Source organism: Electrophorus electricus, chromosome 1 (assembly GCF_013358815.1).
Source record: "Electrophorus electricus isolate fEleEle1 chromosome 1, fEleEle1.pri, whole genome shotgun sequence".
Classification (NCBI taxonomy): Eukaryota; Metazoa; Chordata; class Actinopteri; order Gymnotiformes; family Gymnotidae; genus Electrophorus; species Electrophorus electricus.
This window is the reverse complement of record NC_049535.1, coordinates 30550083-30570067: the sequence shown is the minus strand read 5'-3', so window position 1 is coordinate 30570067 and position 19985 is coordinate 30550083. Positions and strand designations below refer to the sequence as shown.

At 48.9% G+C, this 19985-nt stretch overlaps 1 protein-coding gene across 1 annotated transcript in view; it reads right to left on the bottom strand.

The window, feature by feature from the left end:
• Nucleotides 1-19985, bottom strand: part of fam20ca (FAM20C golgi associated secretory pathway kinase a) — a 42348-nt gene that overhangs the window by 895 nt on the left and 21468 nt on the right. The window contains exons 4-10 of the mRNA XM_026998034.2: nucleotides 7501-7593; nucleotides 4622-4737; nucleotides 3439-3619; nucleotides 2879-2988; nucleotides 2516-2597; nucleotides 1736-1795; nucleotides 1-1545 (exon numbers count right to left, since the gene is read on the bottom strand). The exon at nucleotides 1-1545 is cut by the window's left edge and continues 895 nt beyond it. Of these exons, the coding sequence (XP_026853835.2) occupies nucleotides 1281-1545; nucleotides 1736-1795; nucleotides 2516-2597; nucleotides 2879-2988; nucleotides 3439-3619; nucleotides 4622-4737; nucleotides 7501-7593 (907 nt within the window). The 3' untranslated portion in view covers nucleotides 1-1280. The remainder of the gene's footprint in view (nucleotides 1546-1735; nucleotides 1796-2515; nucleotides 2598-2878; nucleotides 2989-3438; nucleotides 3620-4621; nucleotides 4738-7500; nucleotides 7594-19985) is intronic.

Below are 19985 nucleotides of genomic sequence, written 5' to 3'. Positions count from 1 at the left end.
TCTGCTTAATAATTTCTATACGGCAAACTGAATCGAAGAGTAGACAAAACGATTGGCGCCATATCATGAAAACGGCCAATATTACAATAAAAAGGGACTACTGGCTGTTTCCTTGGGTCATACTGTACGCCGGGACGCTTGCTTCCGCTCTCTGCGACTGCACCGCACGCTCACCGCCGCGAGCACCGCCGCAGAGACGGGATCAGATCGCGCGCGCGTGTGGCGAAGAGAAGGACGCTGGAGTCCCGTGCGTCCTGCAGGGGGTCGAAGACTGCAGTCAGGACCGCCCCGGGACCCCAGAAGCACTAATCAGCGTCATTTTGTACTTCTGCACGAAGTATCCACCCAGGATACACTTTTGAATAAACCGAAGCGACGCGCGCACTCCAACGCTGAATAACTCTAAATAAAAGAGGAAGTGTGAGGTTCACCACACAGAGGGAAAAAAACCCCTCTTAATGTCGGATCGCACAATATCCAAATTTGCAATGAGTCTGAAAGGTGGCGAGGGGCGGGGAGGCTGGGAGAAGCAATTCCGGTCAGAAGCGTAGAGGGGTTGTGAGAGTCCTCGCGGGAGAAGCATTGCACTGCAGAGCCCCTCTTAAAGCTTGAAAATGCCCTTCTGCACGCAAGCAGCACTGCACCAGGTGGATATATACGAAACGAACGGCAGCCACACATATATCTGTAAGTGTTCTGTTAACTGTAGTACATCAACTATTCATCTCTCTTTTCTATTGTCTTTGTGCATCTGCCGTGGACCATCTCATCTGCACAGTCGCTGTGCAGTTTGGTCACTCTGTGACTTTAAAATATAAATATGCAAAATTCATATTTTTTTTTCTTTCTGCGGGACAGGTCATCTAACGAAACAGCGGGATGTAACAAAATAGTATGTTCTGCGTCTTCCATCATGGCTGAAGTACAAGCCTTGGCTTTCAAAGGCAAAAACAAAACAACAACAACAACAAAAAACAAGAAAAGAAAACCAAAATAAATGCGGTCCTAGCTGCTCATGGGTGCCACCAAAAGGTAAGTAAATGGATCTCTTTTATGCAGTGCTGCTGGTCCGAGGCCTCTGGAAGAAACTCTTCTGGCATGGGCATAAACACGCACACGTATGCAGGACGCTGGGGTCAGACGCATCGGCGGCTAATTTGGAATTCACTGAATTCAAAGCTGCGACTGGAGTGCGCCATCCCGAGGCTCATGACGTGGGGGTCGCGGCCGGTGAGGCCTGACGGAGCGAGGGGCGCTCTGGTTCCAGCTGCGGGGCAACACTACCTGGCCCCAGGCACCTGGTGGAAGGGCCCGGCAGGCCGGGGCTCAAGGTCGTCCTCCACTACAGTGGCGAGGCCCTCCTTGTCCACGCACTCGGCCAGCACGTCGAGGACCAGGCGCAGGCGGCGGTCCAGCGCCTGCAGGTGTGGGCCAATGAGGACGGGCGCCAGGCGGTCTCGCACGAGGGACTCCTCCATCAGGGAGCTGAGACGGTACTCCTCCTTGGCCAGGAGCTGCAGCCGCAGGTAGGTGGACCTCCGCACCCTGGGGCGGAGGGGAGAGAAGGAGAGGGAGGGAAGGAGGAAAGGGTGAAAGAAAGCGAGAGAGAGGCAGAGAGTGAAAGAAAGTGGTAAGTGACAGGTGAAGAGGAGCGGTGTTCAAAGGAGTTTTTTTTTTTTTTGGCCCCACAAACACGCACACGTTTAGGATGACAAACAAGACAAAGAGACTTCACCTGCAGCATTGACTCAAGGGCACCAAGATCGACATTTCATCATGGGAGTGCTTTCCAAACCTGAGGGGAGAAGCAAAAGAATCGGAACTCAAACAGATGAGCCTGTGCTGAAATAGTCGCTGTAGCTCAGAGGCCTCAGCCTGTGGACCAGGGGGTTGCTGCTTCAGATCTGATAGCAGGCACTCAGCCATGTGGACGCAGTGCTCAAACATGACCATTTCCAGCCTCTCTGGCTCTGAAAGCTACTTGTGTCTTTGAGGCGAGTGCACCGCCCCAGGCTGGTCTAGGAGAAATCCAGTATGGTCTACATCCTCTGCAGCTCTAATAGCCATGAAAAGCACTGGTATCGGCTAAAGGGCTCCCTGATGCCCCAATAATCGAATTCGGAAGTGGAGAGCTATTGGAATAACGAAATCTCCACTGGAAGCACCCTTCGGTCTCGGATTTGGCTTACTTTAACACTGTGAAAATTGCCTTCTGTGTTGACACATAATAAGCTGCACAAACGCTTTGTGCTCGCTGTGGCACAAAGCGTTTTCCGTTGTAGCAAATCTACGCGCACTGCTCCAGGGCCCCCGCACGGCCCGCGTTCGCAGGCGAGATACGTTGCTTCCCGCCAGCCCGGTCTGACCTTTCTCCCACAGCACTCGTGCTCCTTTTATGCAAGCTCCCGTTTCCATGGTTTCGGACCGTGTTGTGGACATAGCTGCGAGATGGAGGGATGCACAGCGCGGGGGGGGCTTAGTGCCGACGCTCGGGTGCACGCTGACGACGGCTCACCCTCGGCCGTTGTCCAGATGGATGATGAACGTCTCGTTCCCAAACTTCTCAAAAGTCTCATAGTGGTGACGGTCCATGTTACCTGTACGAGAGAGAGAGAGAGAGCAAGAGAGAGAGAGAGAGAAACAAATACATAGACAGTTAAAGTCTTTTGATTATGAGCTTTGCAGTTGATGCTACTGATTTTGACCAGTAGTCTTTCAGAGTGTTATACGTTTGGTCACACTGATCTAAACAGTGATGAATCTGCAAAAACATCCTCCATCTCATATCTTGCAATCCAACAACCACACACTGAATCTAAAGTCATTCAAGCAGGTGGGTAGAATTTGGACGGCATTGCCAGACGACCGTGGGATTTACCCATGAGGAAGTCAAAGATGGTCATGTCCATGATGTCCAGAAGGCGCGTGCCATGGTCGTACGGTGGAGTCTGCTTGACTTCGTCGCAGTAATCGGGATCCACTTCCCACCTGTACGTGGACAAGCAGAGCAGGATTACTACCCTACCCTGAACCAAATATGGGTTTTTTGTCAGATATCTACAGACTACAGGCTTCTATTTCCCTGTATTATTGTATTTATACACCGATCCCCTAAGAGACAGTTGTCACTCGTGGAGTTAGGTGCATGCCATGTGGAAGTGTTGACAGAAGACTGAGAGATAAGGGAGCTCTTCTCATTAACACAGAGGGGCAGGACTAGGGAAGAATAAATAATGTGTTCCCTTGCTCCTTTCCTCTAACCAGAGCAGCAGTCACTCAGCTCTTCTCCGTTCCAGCAGATCTCGCCGGATGCGATCTGTGTCAGACAGTCCGGCGGAGCAAAGGGCCAGGGAGGGCCATGCTGACCGAGGTTCAGTGAGTTCGTGGGGTGCTGAGGATGTGAAGGAGAACTGAGGAGGGGCAGGGGGGGGGGCTTACTCGGCTTTCTTGCGCTTGTGGTAGGAGCGGCGCCAGGGGTTCCTCCAAGTCTTGCGCTTGGCCAGGGACAGGTCGGGCAGGAACGCCGCCAGCGAGCCCTCGATCTGGTCGGGCTTGCCGCACAGAGCGTGCTCGGTGGAGCAGTAGTACGAGCACTCGCCGTAGAAGCAGACGTTGTTGGCTGCAGGTGGGAGGAAGAGAGCGTTGTTACAGCTTAGCAGGGGAGGAGGAGGGACAGGCTGGCTGGGAGGCGGGGCTGGGGCCGGATGGGAGGCGGGGCTGGGGCCGGATGGGAGGCGGGGCTGGGGCCGGATGGGGGGCGGGGCTGGGAAACTGAGCCACCTGTTTTGGGCAGGCGAAAAAACCAGGAGACACAGACACAGAGAGACTGTGAGGAGGGGATACTAGAGTACAGTGAGACCGGAACCTGGTGGCATGGGAGAGACGGTTTCACAGGTGGTTTCACTGCTGTCAGTCATATAGCAGTAACACTGGTGTATGGCTAGAGGTGATTAGGTGCAGGATGACTCTAGGCTGGTATGTGATTCCTAGTGATTCTAGTGAGAAATCTGATAGAGTTACACTGTCGAGAATGAGGCCTTTTCTCAATAAATTGCTCAAGAAATATTTGTGAGAAATGTTGAAAGTGTAACTTCTGACCTGTATAAAACATGTAGGTTGATGTTACCAAGCTCGGTTGTGTTTATTCACATGGTGTTTGTTGTGATTCCTTCAGTTTAGTGTATGATTAATTATTCTGTCAACGGCTCACTGTTGGCAAATATTTTATGTCACTAAATCTCTTGGGCTATGACAACCTTTTTACTTCTGGAAAAGTTTAAAGTGAAAAAGTAACCACAGTATGCTAATGATAATTAATGTTTATTAGCATACTTAATGAAGGAAAATCTGCCTTTGAGCCTGGCAAATGGCTCTTACCCTCAATGCAAAACACAGCACTGATTACGTACCTGAAAATACATTTCCTAGCCAGAGGCAGGCAAAGCTATGTGTGTCTGTGACTCTACATCTAAAAGCCATGAAATGCCCGCCTTGCAGTAGGAAACGGGCCCCCGCTCTGGCCTTAGCTCGGACTAAGTGCGAAAGGGACGAGTGGGTGGGGTCAGGGCAGAGAGAGGCTTATCGACCTGACACACAGGAACCTCACAGCCTGCGCCAGTACCTGGAGAGATGAAAAAGGTCCGCCAAAGCTTTTTGTCGCGGGTCACGTCCCGGATCTCACGCGTCATGTTCACCAGCCGGCCGGCCACCGGTGGGACACGTCGGAAATCTAGAATTCTGGAAGAGAAGTAAGGAAAAAAGGTAGACTTTAGCACGCTGTCTTCTCTCCCACCAAATCACGACCATCCTTACCCACATGCAGCTCTCCCTTGGCTGGCTTATCAAAGCTATTGATTGATGCTGTTACGAGTGATAATTCTGATGTTCATCTAAGTTATTAAAACAAGAAGATCAACATACTAATCACACAGCAGTCACACAGATCATCTCAGTACAGGTTTCATCAAGTCATAACCAAGCAAATTTTGCAGAGTGTAGACGATGCATGGAAATAGGGAACGATTCCTCGAAGTGACTGCATAATGATTTAATAATTCTCCCAGTCAGCGACAGCTGCTGTCTCAGCCCTGTCTTGGCGCACGGGGCCATTCATAACTCATCTGCTTTGTGACACCTCCTTCGCTGCTACTTATTGGCCTTTTAGAGTCTGCTTATTGCCTGCGCAGCCACATGAGGCCCCCGGGGGCCGCTCCAATCTTCCTCCATCTCACACACCTCTACTCTTGTGTGTGAGTGCATGTGTGCGTGTTTGCGCGTGTGTGAAGCGGCCTATCTCTGTCAGTACTTCCTTCAGCCAGTGTGAACTCTTGACAACCCGGCCTTCCGGAGGTGTCTGGGCCCCGGGCCCCGGGGGGACGGAAACCCAAGCCCTGAAGGCTAGGCCACCCAGGGGGGCTTCGAAACTGCCACGCCACGCTGGAGGCTCCTGACAAAGGGGCCAGTGTTAAGGCTCGGCCCTCCGTGAACAGCCTGTCAGCCGCATGGCCGTGCTAGTGCGGGACCACGAAATAAAGAATGGCGCATATGGTGCAGAGAGAAGGACATGAAACACTGTGCTATATTCCATCCTCACATAAGGGAAGCACACAGCCTCCCCTTCGGCAGTTATCCGACCACTGAGCAACTTAGAATGGCTGGCAGGTTTCAGTGTTTGCGCGTAGCCTCGGGCTGTGTTCAAAATAGCCTTCTGATTGGGTCTCAAATCAGTATGCCATGTGCGAACATGAACCCGTATGTGACAGATACCTGCATGACGTGCAACTCCAGGCATATATTCCAGAGACCAGAGCATCTTTGTGGTGTACTGCATCCCATCATGCAACAGAAAAGCTTTCATAATCAGGCAGAACCTTTAGATGATCATGTGACCTTGTAGTGTGGTTTGCATTTGTCGCATACTGGATACTATACTGCATACTACTATGGGGACCAGTATGCAATATACCGGTATATAGTGAGTGCAGTAGGCTGTACACAGTATAGAGAAGATTATTTCGAATATTGCCTTGGTCTATTTGGCAATGGTGACTCTATTGCATTTCACAAATTCAAATGTACTTTTGCTTATTTTACTGTGATGGAAGAAGGATTATTGTCATACTATGCGTTCCTTTGTGAGTGTGGCAAGGTCTGGCATTATTTATTCATTATGTTTAATTAGTTTGCTAATTTGTTGAATGAGCTTTTATGTGATTTGATGTTTTCTAGCCTTTATCAAATCTGGAAAATGTTTGTGTTTTTATGTCTTGATGTGGTTTTCACGGTGACCACATCTGTGTTTGAGCGTTGTGCTGACCGCAGATGTCCAGAGCATAGACGAGACGTATCGAGCAACAGTGGAGACTTTCACGTCAGACTCCAAGGGCTACTACATATATATTAGTATTTGGCCCCTTTGTGCTTTGTGTGTCTCACACTTCTCACTAATTCTGCCTTGGTGGTTATGTGCTATTGAACAGCAGTACATAAAAATAATATCCCAAATACATCATGCTGTGGGCTCGGCAGCGGGGCGTTATGAGAATGTGTTTGCAATTAACTTGCCTCATAAAATGTAACGACTACAAAGCATTTAATATTATTCCTCGAGAGAAAATCTGTTTCAAGCTTGAACTATGGTGATGTGATGCACGCACTACAACGACCTCGTAAAACGCCGCTGCAACCCAGCCCTGCTCATTTGCTGCCTCTTCACATACAGCGCTGGGCTCAGCAGTCACACACTGTTTTCTTTCATAGTGTCACAGGCTGTGAAGTATGCGCGAGTCCACAGGTGTTAGGTTCAGGTGTGGCGTTGAAGAAAGAAAAAAAAAAAAAGCACCTGAGCGCAATAACAAGCGGTATCGACGCCGGACCCCGTGCGGAGGGTTTCCTCTGGGCTTCCTCGTTAAAGTCAGCAGGGAGCTTCTCCCAACTTTTGATTGCTCTCATATGCGCTTCGTTACCCTCCCCCGAGACCCGGAGCAGGAGTGAAGTGGATCGAATCAATTCTGCTAAGTGCTTCTGCGGCTGCTGGCCAGGGGGTGGAGTGACGAGTTCTGGCGGACGCGCGCGGAATCGGACCTGGCGTGGGGAGCTCAGCGCCGTGAGCGGAGGTCCGGGCTGCTCTTCAGGGCTGGCCAGAACCTCTTACGGGCCAAAATGGATGCCTTGCACATGCCACGTCACCACTTCAACAAAACATTGGAGGTGTTTGTGGAATCATGAGCCTTTGTGGACTGGCAAGCATTGCTATCTATATGGAGAATAATGTGCTGTCCCCTCTTTTCAGGCTTCAGCTCAGCTTTTATGTGTGGGAGTGCAGCGAAGCGGGCGGATTCTTGAAACAGTGCGGAAACTCGGCGAACGCTGCCTCCAGCTGCTGCACACGCGCACGGCTGCGCGGTGGGGGGGGGGGGGGGGGGGGGGGCAAAGCGGAGAGACCAGCGGAACAGGCCTTGCTACTTCGCCCCGACAGCGGTGCGGAATGGGCCGGCCTACCTGTCGAGGTGAAATGCGGCGATCTCCGCGTTGTGCCTCTCGAAGTCAGAGAAGTAGAAGAAATCTGGGGGTGTCTCCTGCTCCCTGGTTTGCCTGAAGAAAAGAAGAGGGAGAGAGAGAGAGTGAGAGTGAGAGGGAACGCGAAAGAGAAAATGAGAGAGAGATGGGAGTTTAGATTAGCATGGCAGGTAAAGTGCTGCCAGTGGTATCAAAGGCAATACTGGCACACAGACACATTGACTGAGATCGCCACATTCCTTCTATCTCTGCAGGAGGTCTGAGAGAGAATGCGAGAACTACCACTGGGGAGAGAGAGAGAGAGAGAACTACCACTGTAGAGAGAGAGAGAGAACTACCAAAGTAGAGAGAGAGAGAGAGAACTACCACTGTAGAGAGAGAGAGCGAGAGAGCGAGAGAACTACCACTGTAGAGAGAGAGAGAGAATTACCACTGTAGAGAGAGAGAGCGAGAGAGCGAGAGAACTACCACTGTAGAGAGAGAGAGAGAACTACCACTGTAGAGAGAGAGATCTACCACTGTAGAGAGAGAGAGAGAGAGAATGAGAGAACTACCACTGTAGAGAGAGAGAGAACTACCACTGTAGAGAGAGAGAGAGAACTACCACTGGAGAGAGAGAGAGAGAGAACTACCACTGGAGAGAGAGAGAGAGAGAACTACCACTGTAGAGAGAGAGAGAGAGAACTACCACTGTAGAGAGAGAGAGAACTACCACTGTAGAGAAAGAGAGAGAGAACTACCACTGTAGAGAGAGAGAGAGAGAAAGAGAGAGAGAGAATGAGATAACTACCACTGGGGAGAGAGAGAGAGAGAGAGAGAACTACCACTGGAGAGAGAGAGAGAGAGAGAGAGAGAGAGAGAGAGAGAGAGAGAGAATGAGATAACTACCACTGTAGAGAGAGAGAGAGAGAACTACCACTGTAGAGAGAGAGAGAACTACCACTGTAGAGAGAGAGAGAGAGAACTACCACTGTAAAGAGAGAGAGAGAGAGAGAGAGATAACTACCACTGTAGAGAGAGAGAGAGCTACCACTGTAGAGAGAGAGAGAGAGAACTACCACTGTAGAGAGAGAGAGAGAATGAAATAACTACCACTGTAGAGAGAGAGAGAGAGAACTACCACTGTAGAGAGAGAGAACTACCACTGCAGACACAGAGAGAGAACTACCACTGTAGAGAGAGAGAATGAGATAACTACCACTGTAGAGAGAGAGAGAGAGAATTACCACTGTAGAGAGAGAGAGAGAACTACCACTGTAGAGAGAGAGAGCGAGAGTGAGAGAACTACCACTGTAGAGAGAGAGAGAGAACTACCACTGTAGAGAGAGAGAGATCTACCACTGTAGAGAGAGAGAGAGAGAATGAGAGAACTACCACTGTAGAGAGAGAGAGAGAACTACCACTGGAGAGAGAGAGAGAGAGAACTACCACTGGAGAGAGAGAGAGAGAGAACTACCACTGTAGAGAGAGAGAGAGAATTACCACTGTAGAGAGAGAGAGAACTACCACTGTAGAGAAAGAGAGAGAGAACTACCACTGTAGAGAGAGAGAGAGAGAAAGAGAGAGAGAGAATGAGATAACTACCACTGGGGAGAGAGAGAGAGAGAACTACCACTGGAGAGAGAGAGAGAGAGAGAGAGAATGAGATAACTACCACTGTAGAGAGAGAGAGAGAACGAACTACCACTGTAGAGAGAGAGAACTACCACTGTAGAGAGAGAGAGAACTACCACTGTAAAGAGAGAGAGAGAGAGTGAGATTACCACTGTAGAGAGAGAGAGAGCTACCACTGTAGAGAGAGAGAGAACTACCACTGTAGAGAGAGAGAGAGAGAGAATGAAATAACTACCACTGTAGAGAGAGAGAACTACCACTGCAGACACAGAGAGAGAACTACCACTGTAGAGAGAGAGAATGAGATAACTACCACTGTAGAGAGAGAGAGAGAACTACCACTGCAGAGAGAGAGAGAACTACCACTGTAGAGAGAGAGAGAAATACCACTGTAGAGAGAGAGAACCACCACTGTAGAGAGAGAGAGAGAGAATGAGATGACTACCACTGTAGAGAGAGAGAGAGAGAGAACTACCACTGTAGAGAGAGAGCGAGAACTACCACTGGAGAGAGAGAGAGAGAGAGAGAGAGAGAGAGAGAACTACCACTGTAGAGAGAGAGAGAGAACTACCATTGGAGAGAGAGAGAGAGAACTACTACTGCAGAGAGAGAGAGAACTACCACTGTAGAGAGAGAGAGAACTACCACTATAGAGAAAGAGAGAGAGAACTACCACTGTAGAGAGAGAGAGAGAAAGAGAGAGAGAGAATGAAATAACTACCACTGGAGAGAGAGAGAGAGAGAGAGAGAGAGAGAGAGAGAGAGAGAGAGAGAGAGAGAGAGAACTACCACTGGAGAGAGAGAGAGAGAGAGAATGAGATAACTACCACTGTAGAGAGAGAGAGAGAACTACCACTGGAGAGAGAGAAAGAGAGAGAGAGAATGAGATAACTACCACTGTAGAGAGAGAGAGAACTACCACTGTAGAGAGAGAGAACTACCACTGTAGAGAGAGAGAGAACTACCACTGTAAAGAGAGAGAGAGAGAGAGAATGAGATAACTACCACTGCAGAGAGAGAGAACTACCACTGTAGAGAGAGAGAGAGAAATACCACTGCAGAGAGAGAGAGAGAACCACCACTGTAGAGAGAGAGAGAGAGAATGAGATGACTACCACTGTAGAGAGCGAGAGAGAGAGAACTACCACTGTAGAGAGAGAGAGAGAGAGAACTACCACTGGAGAGAGAGAGAGAGAGAGAGAGAGAGAGAGAGAGAGAGAGAGAGAAAGAACTACCACTGTAGAGAGGGAGAGAGAGAACTACCATTGGAGAGAGGGAGAGAGAGAACTACCATTGGAGAGAGAGAGAGAACTACTACTGCAGAGAGAGAGAGAACTACCACTGCAGAGAGAGAGAGAGAGAACTACCACTGTAGAGAAAGAGAGAGAGAACTACCACTGTAGAGAGAGAGAGAGAAAGAGAGAGAGAGAGAATGAGATAACTACCACTGGAGAGAGAGAGAGAACTACCACTGGAGAGAGAGAGAGAGAGAGAGAACGAGATAACTACCACTGTAGAGAGAGAGAGAACTACCACTGTAGAGAGAGAGAACTACCACTGTAGAGAGAGAGAGATAACTACCACTGTAGAGAGAGAGAGAGAGAGAGAAAGAACTACCACTGTAGAGAGAGAGAGAGAACTACCACTGTAGAGAGAGAGAGAGAGAACTACCACTGCAGAGAGAGAGAGAACTACCACTGTAGAGAGAGAGAGAGTGAGAGAGAGAGAATGAGATAACTACCACTGTAGAGAGAGAGCGAGAGAGAGAGAACTACCACTGTAGAGAGAGAGAGAGAGAGAGAGAGAACTACCACTGTAGAGAGAGAGAGAACTACCACTGTAGAGAGAGAGACAGAAAGAGAGAGAGAGAGAATGAGATAACTACCACTGGAGAGAGAGAGAGAACTACCACTGGAGAGAGAGAGAGAGAGAGAGAGAGAACGAGATAACTACCACTGTAGAGAGAGAGAACTACCACTGTAGAGAGAGAGAACTACCACTGTAGAGAGAGAGAGATAACTACCACTGTAGAGAGAGAGAGAGAGAAAGAACTACCACTGTAGAGAGAGAGAGAGAGAACTACCACTGTAGAGAGAGAGAGAGAGAGAACTACCACTGCAGAGAGAGAGAACTACCACTGTAGAGAGAGAGAGAGAGTGAGAGAGAGAGAGAATGAGATAACTACCACTGTAGAGAGAGAGCGAGAGAGAGAGAACTACCACTGTAGAGAGAGAGAGAGAGAGAGAGAGAACTACCACTGGAGAGAGAGAGAGAGAGAGAGAGAGAGAGAGAACTACCACTGTAGAGAGAGAGAGAGAGAGCGATAACTACCACTGTAGAGAGAGAGAGAGAGAACTACCACTGTAGAGAGAGAGAGAGAGCGATAACTACCACTGTAGAGAGAGAGAGAGAGAATGAAAGAGAGAGAAAAGATACTCTCCACAATTTAGAGATACTGTGAAATTACAGTTAGCACAGATCTGATCAAGCAGTGGGTTGGATGGACTTCATGGGAATTTGGCAGCAATCTGTGCCATCAGACGTCCCTGGAGACAGGCAGACAGGCAGACAGGCAGGCAGCGTCTGTCTACTTACTGTCTGATTCAGTGGAGGCCTGGAATTTTGGCAAATAAAAACCTCCAGGTGGACACTGATTTTTTTATCATCATTTCCCGCTCATTTCAGACAGATTTCCAGAAAGCACGGGCATACGAGAGAGCGTGTGTGTGTGAAAGGAAGAGACACAGGAAGAGAGAGAGAGAGAGAGAGAGAGACCAAGAGGGAAAGCAAGCTGGCGGTGTAGTAAATGGATTGTGTCTGTCTGGCATTTCTATTTTTTGTCATCCTTGTTGTTTTCCTTGTCATCCCCTGCAGAATGTGCATAGCACGATCCCATCTCCTCGTGCTCCTCCCTAAAGCGGATCTGAACAGAGCCTCGTTTCCTGGAACCACTGTGGTGTGACAGGCCGTTAATGACCCATCACTGCAGTCTGTCCAGGCCTCTCAGCAGGACGTCCAGGACGTGGCAGCAGAGGTGGACTGTGGGATTTCAGGGTGCCCCAGGTGTGTGCTGCAGGCTCACCGAGGCACGCCTCAGACACCGTTATAAACCGTCCCCTCTTCATTCTCTCTCTCTCACTCTCTCCCTCACCTTCTCCCTCTCTCTCCATCTTTATCGCTCCTCATCTCTCACTCTCTCCCTCTTTCTTTCCGTCTCTCTCCCTCACCTTCTCCCTCTCTCTGTCCATCTCTTTCTCGCTATCTCTTTCCCTCTCTCTGTGCAACTCGACCCCCACCCCCACCCGGAAGCCTGCGGGAACATTCCATTTAACTGAGTGGCTTTTCTTTATCTGAATATCCCCTCCCTTTTTTCCACCTGCTATTAGACCTGAGCGCATCCTGCTCCCTCCCTCTCCGACGCCTCCCGCCTCCCCACCACCAAGACCCACAGTTAACTCCGACAGGGGGAAGAGCTTGGGAGGAGGGATTCGCCACAAATCCCCAGTTTGATCCATTCAATTTCCCGGATCAAAAGGGAACTAATGGCTTTTTATTTGCACGGCGCGGGCCGAGGTGTAGCGCTGGTTCGCTGAGGAATAAAAAGGCACTGCCGTCTCCCCGGGGAGGAGATGCACGCCTTTTGACCCAGAATTTAATGTGGCATCGAGTAGGCGGCGCCCACCTGAGTCCTGCGGCTTCGTATCATTCATCCCGCGGAGCCGCGGGCACTAGGGGGGAGGTGTATTCGGAGCACAGAGCTCTCGCTCAAAAGGCAAAGATGGCATCCCAACCTCAAGTCTGCGATGGAGGTGACAGCATTAATGTGCCAGATCAACGCACACCGAGTGACTTACAAACCAGCGTGGACAGGAAGGAGAGCGATACCGCAATACCGCACAAGCTTCTGTACTACAGCGCCCCTTACCTTATATACGGGGAAACAAACGGGCGGAGAGTGAACAGTGCCGACAGATCCTTTCTCTTTCACTTTGGGACGCTGCACCACTGTGCTCAAGATCTGCCTGGCTCTGTCTGTTTCTTGCTGTGCGATGACTGCCATCACCGTCTCCGGGAGCCTGTCCGCCGTTTCGATGGCGTTTCTGACAGCTCTCAATGTGGCCCTTGCGGCCAGGGAGCGAGCGTGGAATGAGAGAGGAGGGCTGGGGTAATTACCCGCATATACTTTGAAACAGAAAGATAATGAGTAAAGGGGGAGGCAGGCTGATTATTGTATGCACGGGTGAGAGACGTATCACGGTGAGTGTCACTCAAGACGCCTTCCAAAGTCCACGTCCAGTGGGGTGAATGATGGAGGCCTCACCTCTCAGATAAACATTTCCCTCCTGAGAGCAGTGTGGTCAGAAGTTAAATAAGGTGATACGCCTTAGGCTTCAAATAAATAGCATACAGCGATGCCGTCCTCTTGATATCTAAACAAGTCCCTGTAGACAGGAGTCCTTCAGGGATCAATGTTAAAGGCTAAAGGAACATGAGACGTCATGGTAGGGCACAGAGAACGGACTTGGGCCTGCGTCCTAAACTTGTCTGGCTGCAACGGTCATCACGTCATGTTCTTCCAGGGCGATTACATCACGCCATCACGTCACGTACTTCCAGGGCGATTACATCATGTCGTTACATCACATCATTACATCACATACTCCCAGGGTTCACCCCAGGGTGCTGCCTCCCCCCTGCCCCCTCTGGCAATGATTGGCACATTCCTGCACAATGTCTCAGTAATGGGGTTACTGTAAGCTTAGCCTGCTTTCCTCAGTGCTCCAAAAGCCTGAAAATGAGACTCAACCAGAGAGCAACACTAGTAGAATATCAGACCTCTTTAAATGTCCTTTGAGAGGCTAGAGAGAGAGAGAGAGAGAGAGAGAGAGAGAGAGAGAGAGAGAGAATATTTGGACACTGCAATATGTACTAGATGTGAGGTAAACCCCAAACCACTGTCATGCCTCCTACACTCCGGCTGGCAAAACACTCCTCAAAATGTAGCGAGGAAGTCATGTAGCTGAGGTTAGTCATTATCTTACAGCAGAGTAATAGAAATACAAACACAATTTAACAACACTTCAGTGTTGCTGCCTTGGTAGCAGTTACCAGAGTTTATTATCTAGTAAGAATCCTAAAGCATGAAACCACAGCCTATGAGTTAAGATACTTCCTCTGTTATGGTGTGTTTGGTGAGAAAAGTAAAGTTATATTTACATGCCCTGTCATGTGTGAAAGGCCTTTAACCCTCAATTGCTCAAGTTGTATTCAATCATAATTGTAAATCACCAGGAACAATAACAGCTAGTAGCTAGTCACTGTTTGGGAGAGATTGAGCTTCTACTCCACTTCAACTCCAATAATGGAGAAATAGAAATAAATTGACAGCTTCCTTTGGGGAGTTCCATAGGTGCCTATGCTTTAAAGTGAACTGATCAGAGAAGTCAACCAGTGATGACCAAATTGGATAATTTGGAAAAATGTGCAGTTGAGTCAACAGGAAAAAAAAAAAAAACATCTCACAAAAATTCTGCTGCATGTCACAAATAAATTTACCCTTCAGGTATGTAACATTTATCCAATTGGTTATGAATTTACAAACATTACATTTACTTTTCTTCCTGAAGTAGTTTTAAAACATATTTCATACTTTAACTCTGCTGCATTTCTAAACTATTTTCATGTTTAACAGAATCATATGGCATTATTTGAATTTTTCTAAAGTGAAGGATTTGTATTCTAACAACCTGACTAGGAGAACAACGCAGAGCAATCAGACAGGCCTTCTGGGCCTGGAGGACGCTGCCATAGCAAGGCAAATTGGCCCTGCAATGAATATGAAACACTCTTCAGTCAGCCTAACCCATTAGCCCACTTTGTCCAGTAACTGTGGGAAAACAGATGTCCAACATCTCGATCAGATGTTTCAGAAAAAAAATCTCTTTTGACACGGTTTTGAGGTTTTGGTCCAAAGTTTTGCTTCAACAATTTGCCGCATTCACACAGAAAAACCCCTAATGTATCTGCCAGTGCTTGTGTTGAAAGCCGGTAAGTCTTTGAGGACAGAAAGACCAGAGTAACTTGAGTAATGCCCTTTGGGCAAAGTGAAAAGAACACGGCAGAATGCCATGACTGTAGCTGGATTATTAATGAGTATTAATGGCTGCTTGTGTGTTGACTTCCTCTGGTGGGGGGGGGGGGGGGGGTGGAGGACAAGCTTGATTGTTCAAACCTTTCCTACAACGTCCATTACTGAAGTGACAAAATCCCTTTCTTGTGTTACATAAAGACTGCTTACAGACTGACTTAAGTCTTGTCCGTGTGCGTTGGCGTAATGGGCTTTCTGTGCTTAGGGAGGGGATTGCAGACTGAAGGTGTCACTCTGATTGCTTTTGTGCCATTGCAGTTAACAGTGTGTTTATTATTTACGTGGACGTTCCGGTTGAACATGCCACAGGATGGCAGAAATGAAGTCGGCATCTCCGGGAACGTTCAACCAGCAAATGTGAGAGCCAAATCTGCAATTAACGGCAGCGGGCCCGCAAGGCCGGGAGCGGTGTTTTAGCTTAGCAGTGGACTTTCAATGCACAGGAACATCTGTTGGCAGTCTGCGTGCTAAGGAGCGGGGTGGTGACGCAGACGTCTGGAGGGAGTGAGGTAAAGGCGAAGGGGCGCACTGGTCAATGCCGTGACCGGAATTCGAGCGGCGAGCACCAGCCCCAGACAGCTGCTTTCACAGGTGTGGAGCACGCGAGCCGGCACTCGCAGACTACAATGAGGTGCTCTACACTTCAGCAAGTCCAGGTGGCCAACCTAAAACCTGTCATTAAAAGCACTGAGCCCTGCAAGGTCCCGGTCTCTCTGTCTCTCACCTTCTCTCTCTCACCTTAACTCCCTCTTTCTACAAAGCTTATTAACCCATAGCTCCATCTGACCAGTGATTGTTCCCACAAGTATTTAAAAGGACTTTCTGCGTCGCTGAACTCTGCGACCCTGGCGGATGTCGGGGAGCCAGGAGTTAACAGTTAGGCAGTGCTGTCTTGCCCCTACCATCAACACCTGCGCACGAACACGTGCAACAGTAGCGGGTGACCTCGCAACTGTATCCTCCAGGACAGGGAGTCGTCGGTGAGAACGGGCTCCGTCATCTACACGCAATCCCAGCCCGGTTTACGGCCTGGCCGACAGAGCCCGTTATCTGAGGTCACAGAGCCGGTGTGAGGCGTGGACGCACAGGCCTGGGGGAGACGCGGGACCAGATCCTAGACAAGAGTGAAATCTGGCGAAGAGGGAGATGGAGTTGGGGGAGGATGTAGGAGGTGGGGGGCGGAGGATGAAAATGGGAGGTGGGAGAAAACGCAGAGCAAGAAGGAGTCTGGAGGAGAAAGACAGAGAGAAGGAAGAGTAGACGCATGGGGGGGGGGGGTCATAAGGAACTCCTTCTGATCTTTATCCCTTCACAGAGACGTGTGTCCATCCAGCCGGGCTCAGTAAACCAGGCAGAGAGGGGGATTGTCATAAAGTGATGGTTTGCCGTGCTCAAACAGCATGAGAAATTCCAGGAGGAAGTGCGCAGAGCCGCGTGAGAGCTTAGACAAGGCTTACATAAGCCTGGGGTAAGAATATTATACACTTTCATCTGTTTATGAGATTCCAAATCTGATTTAGCTTACCAGATCTTACTCACTGCTGTGCTTAATTTGTTTTTCCTCATTTCTGTGTACGTGAAAGTTTTTGTTATCACCTCACTTCACCTGTCCTGGCCTACTCCTAATTGTTCCAATTAAACTAATGAATAGATTTTTGATTACTGATTTGATTACTGTGACGCCTGATGTATGTGTGTGTGTCTACACACATACATACACACACACACACACACACACACACACACACACACACACACACACACATATATATATATATATATATATATATATATATATATATATATATAAAAGAACGGTTGGAAATGGAGTTTTTGAAGTTCGCCTTCAGAAGTCGGGTATTGTTGAACACATCAGGTTAAAATGATTTAGGCAGTTAATGTGTTCTTTAATAGCTCTGTCCACTTTCCTTGTTGAAAGGAACAGAAGTGGAGAGCGACATCATAATAATCTTTAAAGCACATGTGGAGATGGAAGCAGTTCTTGTTATGAACAATGTGACTTTGAAGGGCCCCCACAGGGACACTCAATAGAGCTTCACAATCCCCAGTGAGCTGAGCAGCACGGGCACCTAACTCAGGCGAACCAGGGGCCCGGGGCCTAATGCCTGACGTTTTCTTTAACGCATTTGTCACCATCACTTTGTTCTGTGCCTCTCGCATATATTAAGACATGTCAGATAATTGGAAACAGTGCAGAATGCAGCAGTAATTATATTGCAGGGTTCAGAGAATTAAGGGTCATTGTGATTTTTAATTAGAGTTGCCCTAGGGCCCCGGATGGAAGATTACAGCGCATCGATTTAATTCGCCGCTCTATTGCTGCTCCGCATCTTTCTCTCTCTGACTGTAATTGACATTGTCCCCAGGCCAAGGGTCTGCCCCTGCCGCCGAGCTGCGGGCTCCTTTCTGGGATGCCCGCGCACAGCTGGCGCTTCCCAGCGGGTCCTCTGACACTCCCCTCTGCCGCCGCGTTCCTCGGCCTGAGCGGGTGCCGTGCCCACGCTGTGGAAAGCGGACTCGCGAGCACAGCTTCAGACTGGTGCCAAGAGGTCAACTAGAGGCAGTTGGGTAACCGGGTCAGCAGCAGGGGCTCAGTTAGCAGACCACGCCCTTCCACACCCCCTCTGCCTCTGTTAATTCATGGCTCTCTCATGGCTCTGTTAATTACTGTGGCAGCGAGTTGGTTGAGGGTTCCACTCTACGGCAAACTCCCCAAACCTCGCAGGCTGAGACAGGCCTGGGCTCAGCACCTAACATCCCCTGGTCCCAAAGCACTAATGAGTTGGAACTTATGGATAAAACTGAAAACACCTCAAAGCACTTCCTATCGCCTACGTTCCACACCGGCCTGCCTCCTTTGTTCTGTGCTCTTTCCAGTTCTTCTGCACTTTATTCGACCCAAAAATAGGCTAATAATAATAAGATGAAACAAACTGAAAAGACATCTCTGAATTAAAAGAGGTGTTTTGTTTGGTCAAAACAACATCAAAGTCAGACCTTTAAAGAAACTTTTCTTTGAATGTCTTTTTTTTTTGTTAGTATTTATGTCTCGATCATTGTCTCTCACATATTGTTTGTTCATCACACCTCTTAAATCTTCAGAACTGTGCCTAATTGTATCATCAAGACTTGCTTATCTAATGAAGTCAAGCTTCCCGTGTGTGAGACGGAGGTACTCCTTGCTCTTCCTGTCTATAAGGAGATGCTGCGTGGTAAATTGCCACCCTGCGTCATAATTCCTAATCCCTGTCTTTAAAGGGATTGCTTGGAAGGCGAATGCGAGTGATTCTGCTTCTTTCCCCCAAGCTGGCAGTGTGTGGGGTAACAGGAAGGCAGCGAGTGTGGGCCTCTACAAAGCCTCCTCACAACATTCCGTAGCAAATGAATGTGGACAGAATGCATCCGACTCACTTTTGAGTTTAACTTCACCAGGCTGAGAAGTCAAACTCGGGTCAATCGAACCGTTCCCTCCCCCAAGAGGGCCGCGATTAGCGTTAGCCGCACGTTCCGCCACGGACCTCGGCAGGGTCTGCCACCAGAGTCTGGCTGCTTGTCTCGGCGTTATCTCTCAGAGGGCTGAACACACCGATTAGCTCCCCATCGCACATTTCCTGTATGGTTGCTCTGCACTGTCAGTTTCATTTAAAAGGGGAAAAAGAAAGAAAAGAGCCGTGAAGCAGCGATCAAAGTGCTCTTTTCAAACATCAGGTTATGCTTCTCCGTGTTTACAAACAAGAGGATTAACTATCGGCTCGAGCGGAAAAATAAACAAGTGAACTCTCTCCGTGCCCGAGGAACTGTAAGGAAAAAAAAATCGGAATTGTAAAAGGCAAAAACAAGTTGAGATAAATGTGAAATGGCTAAACAATTCCACTGGGTTACTCCAGTCAAAATGTCTAGAGTAAAGACCACAATTCATTCGAGCCTATGTGCTGGATTTCCACTGGCTGCGTTATCATTAGATAGTGCTTTCACCTGAAGGAGAGGCACTTGTTGTCTGCTATCACACCCAACAATGAGTTTGGCTGTGCAGCACAGTGGCCAGATAAGAAGTTCTATTGGAGAATTAATAGATCATGGTTGTCGGCCGAGCCGAGGACCACTCGTCACCGAAGAGACGCATGACTGGGCCGTGTCGAGGCCCAGATAATAACGAAGCTCTGGTCGGGGTTTCAGATTGGTTGTTCTTTCTCTACCCAAAGCCTCCTCCCTTTGTTTACATCACAGACTAGCTAGAATAGTATGCGCGCACTCCTGAGGAATTCATTCAAAAAGAATTCATCACAGGGCATTCCGTCGGAGGAATTCATCCAGACAGGTTCGTCCAGAGGAATGAAAGCCAGACGCGTCAGCTCCTTAAGGGACTACAGAGACGGGGACGGAGGATCGGGCGGATATATGGGCGGATGGAGAAATACGGGTCCTTTTGGTTTTGGAGCCTGGCCTTGAAACGAACAGTGAGAGCCGCCTCCTTCTGTGACACCGAGAACAACAAAACACCGAAGGGCGCAGAGGGGTAATGAAGACAAGCCTGGACACTTTCTGCTGCTTAACCCTGATAGGGATCTTAAGCACTTTACCTGTTTCTTCCCCAGCACACCAAATCAATTGGTATTTATCAAGCACTCATCCCTCGGCAGTCTGGCATATCGAGCCGTGGCCTTTTAGCATGTGCCTTGAGCCA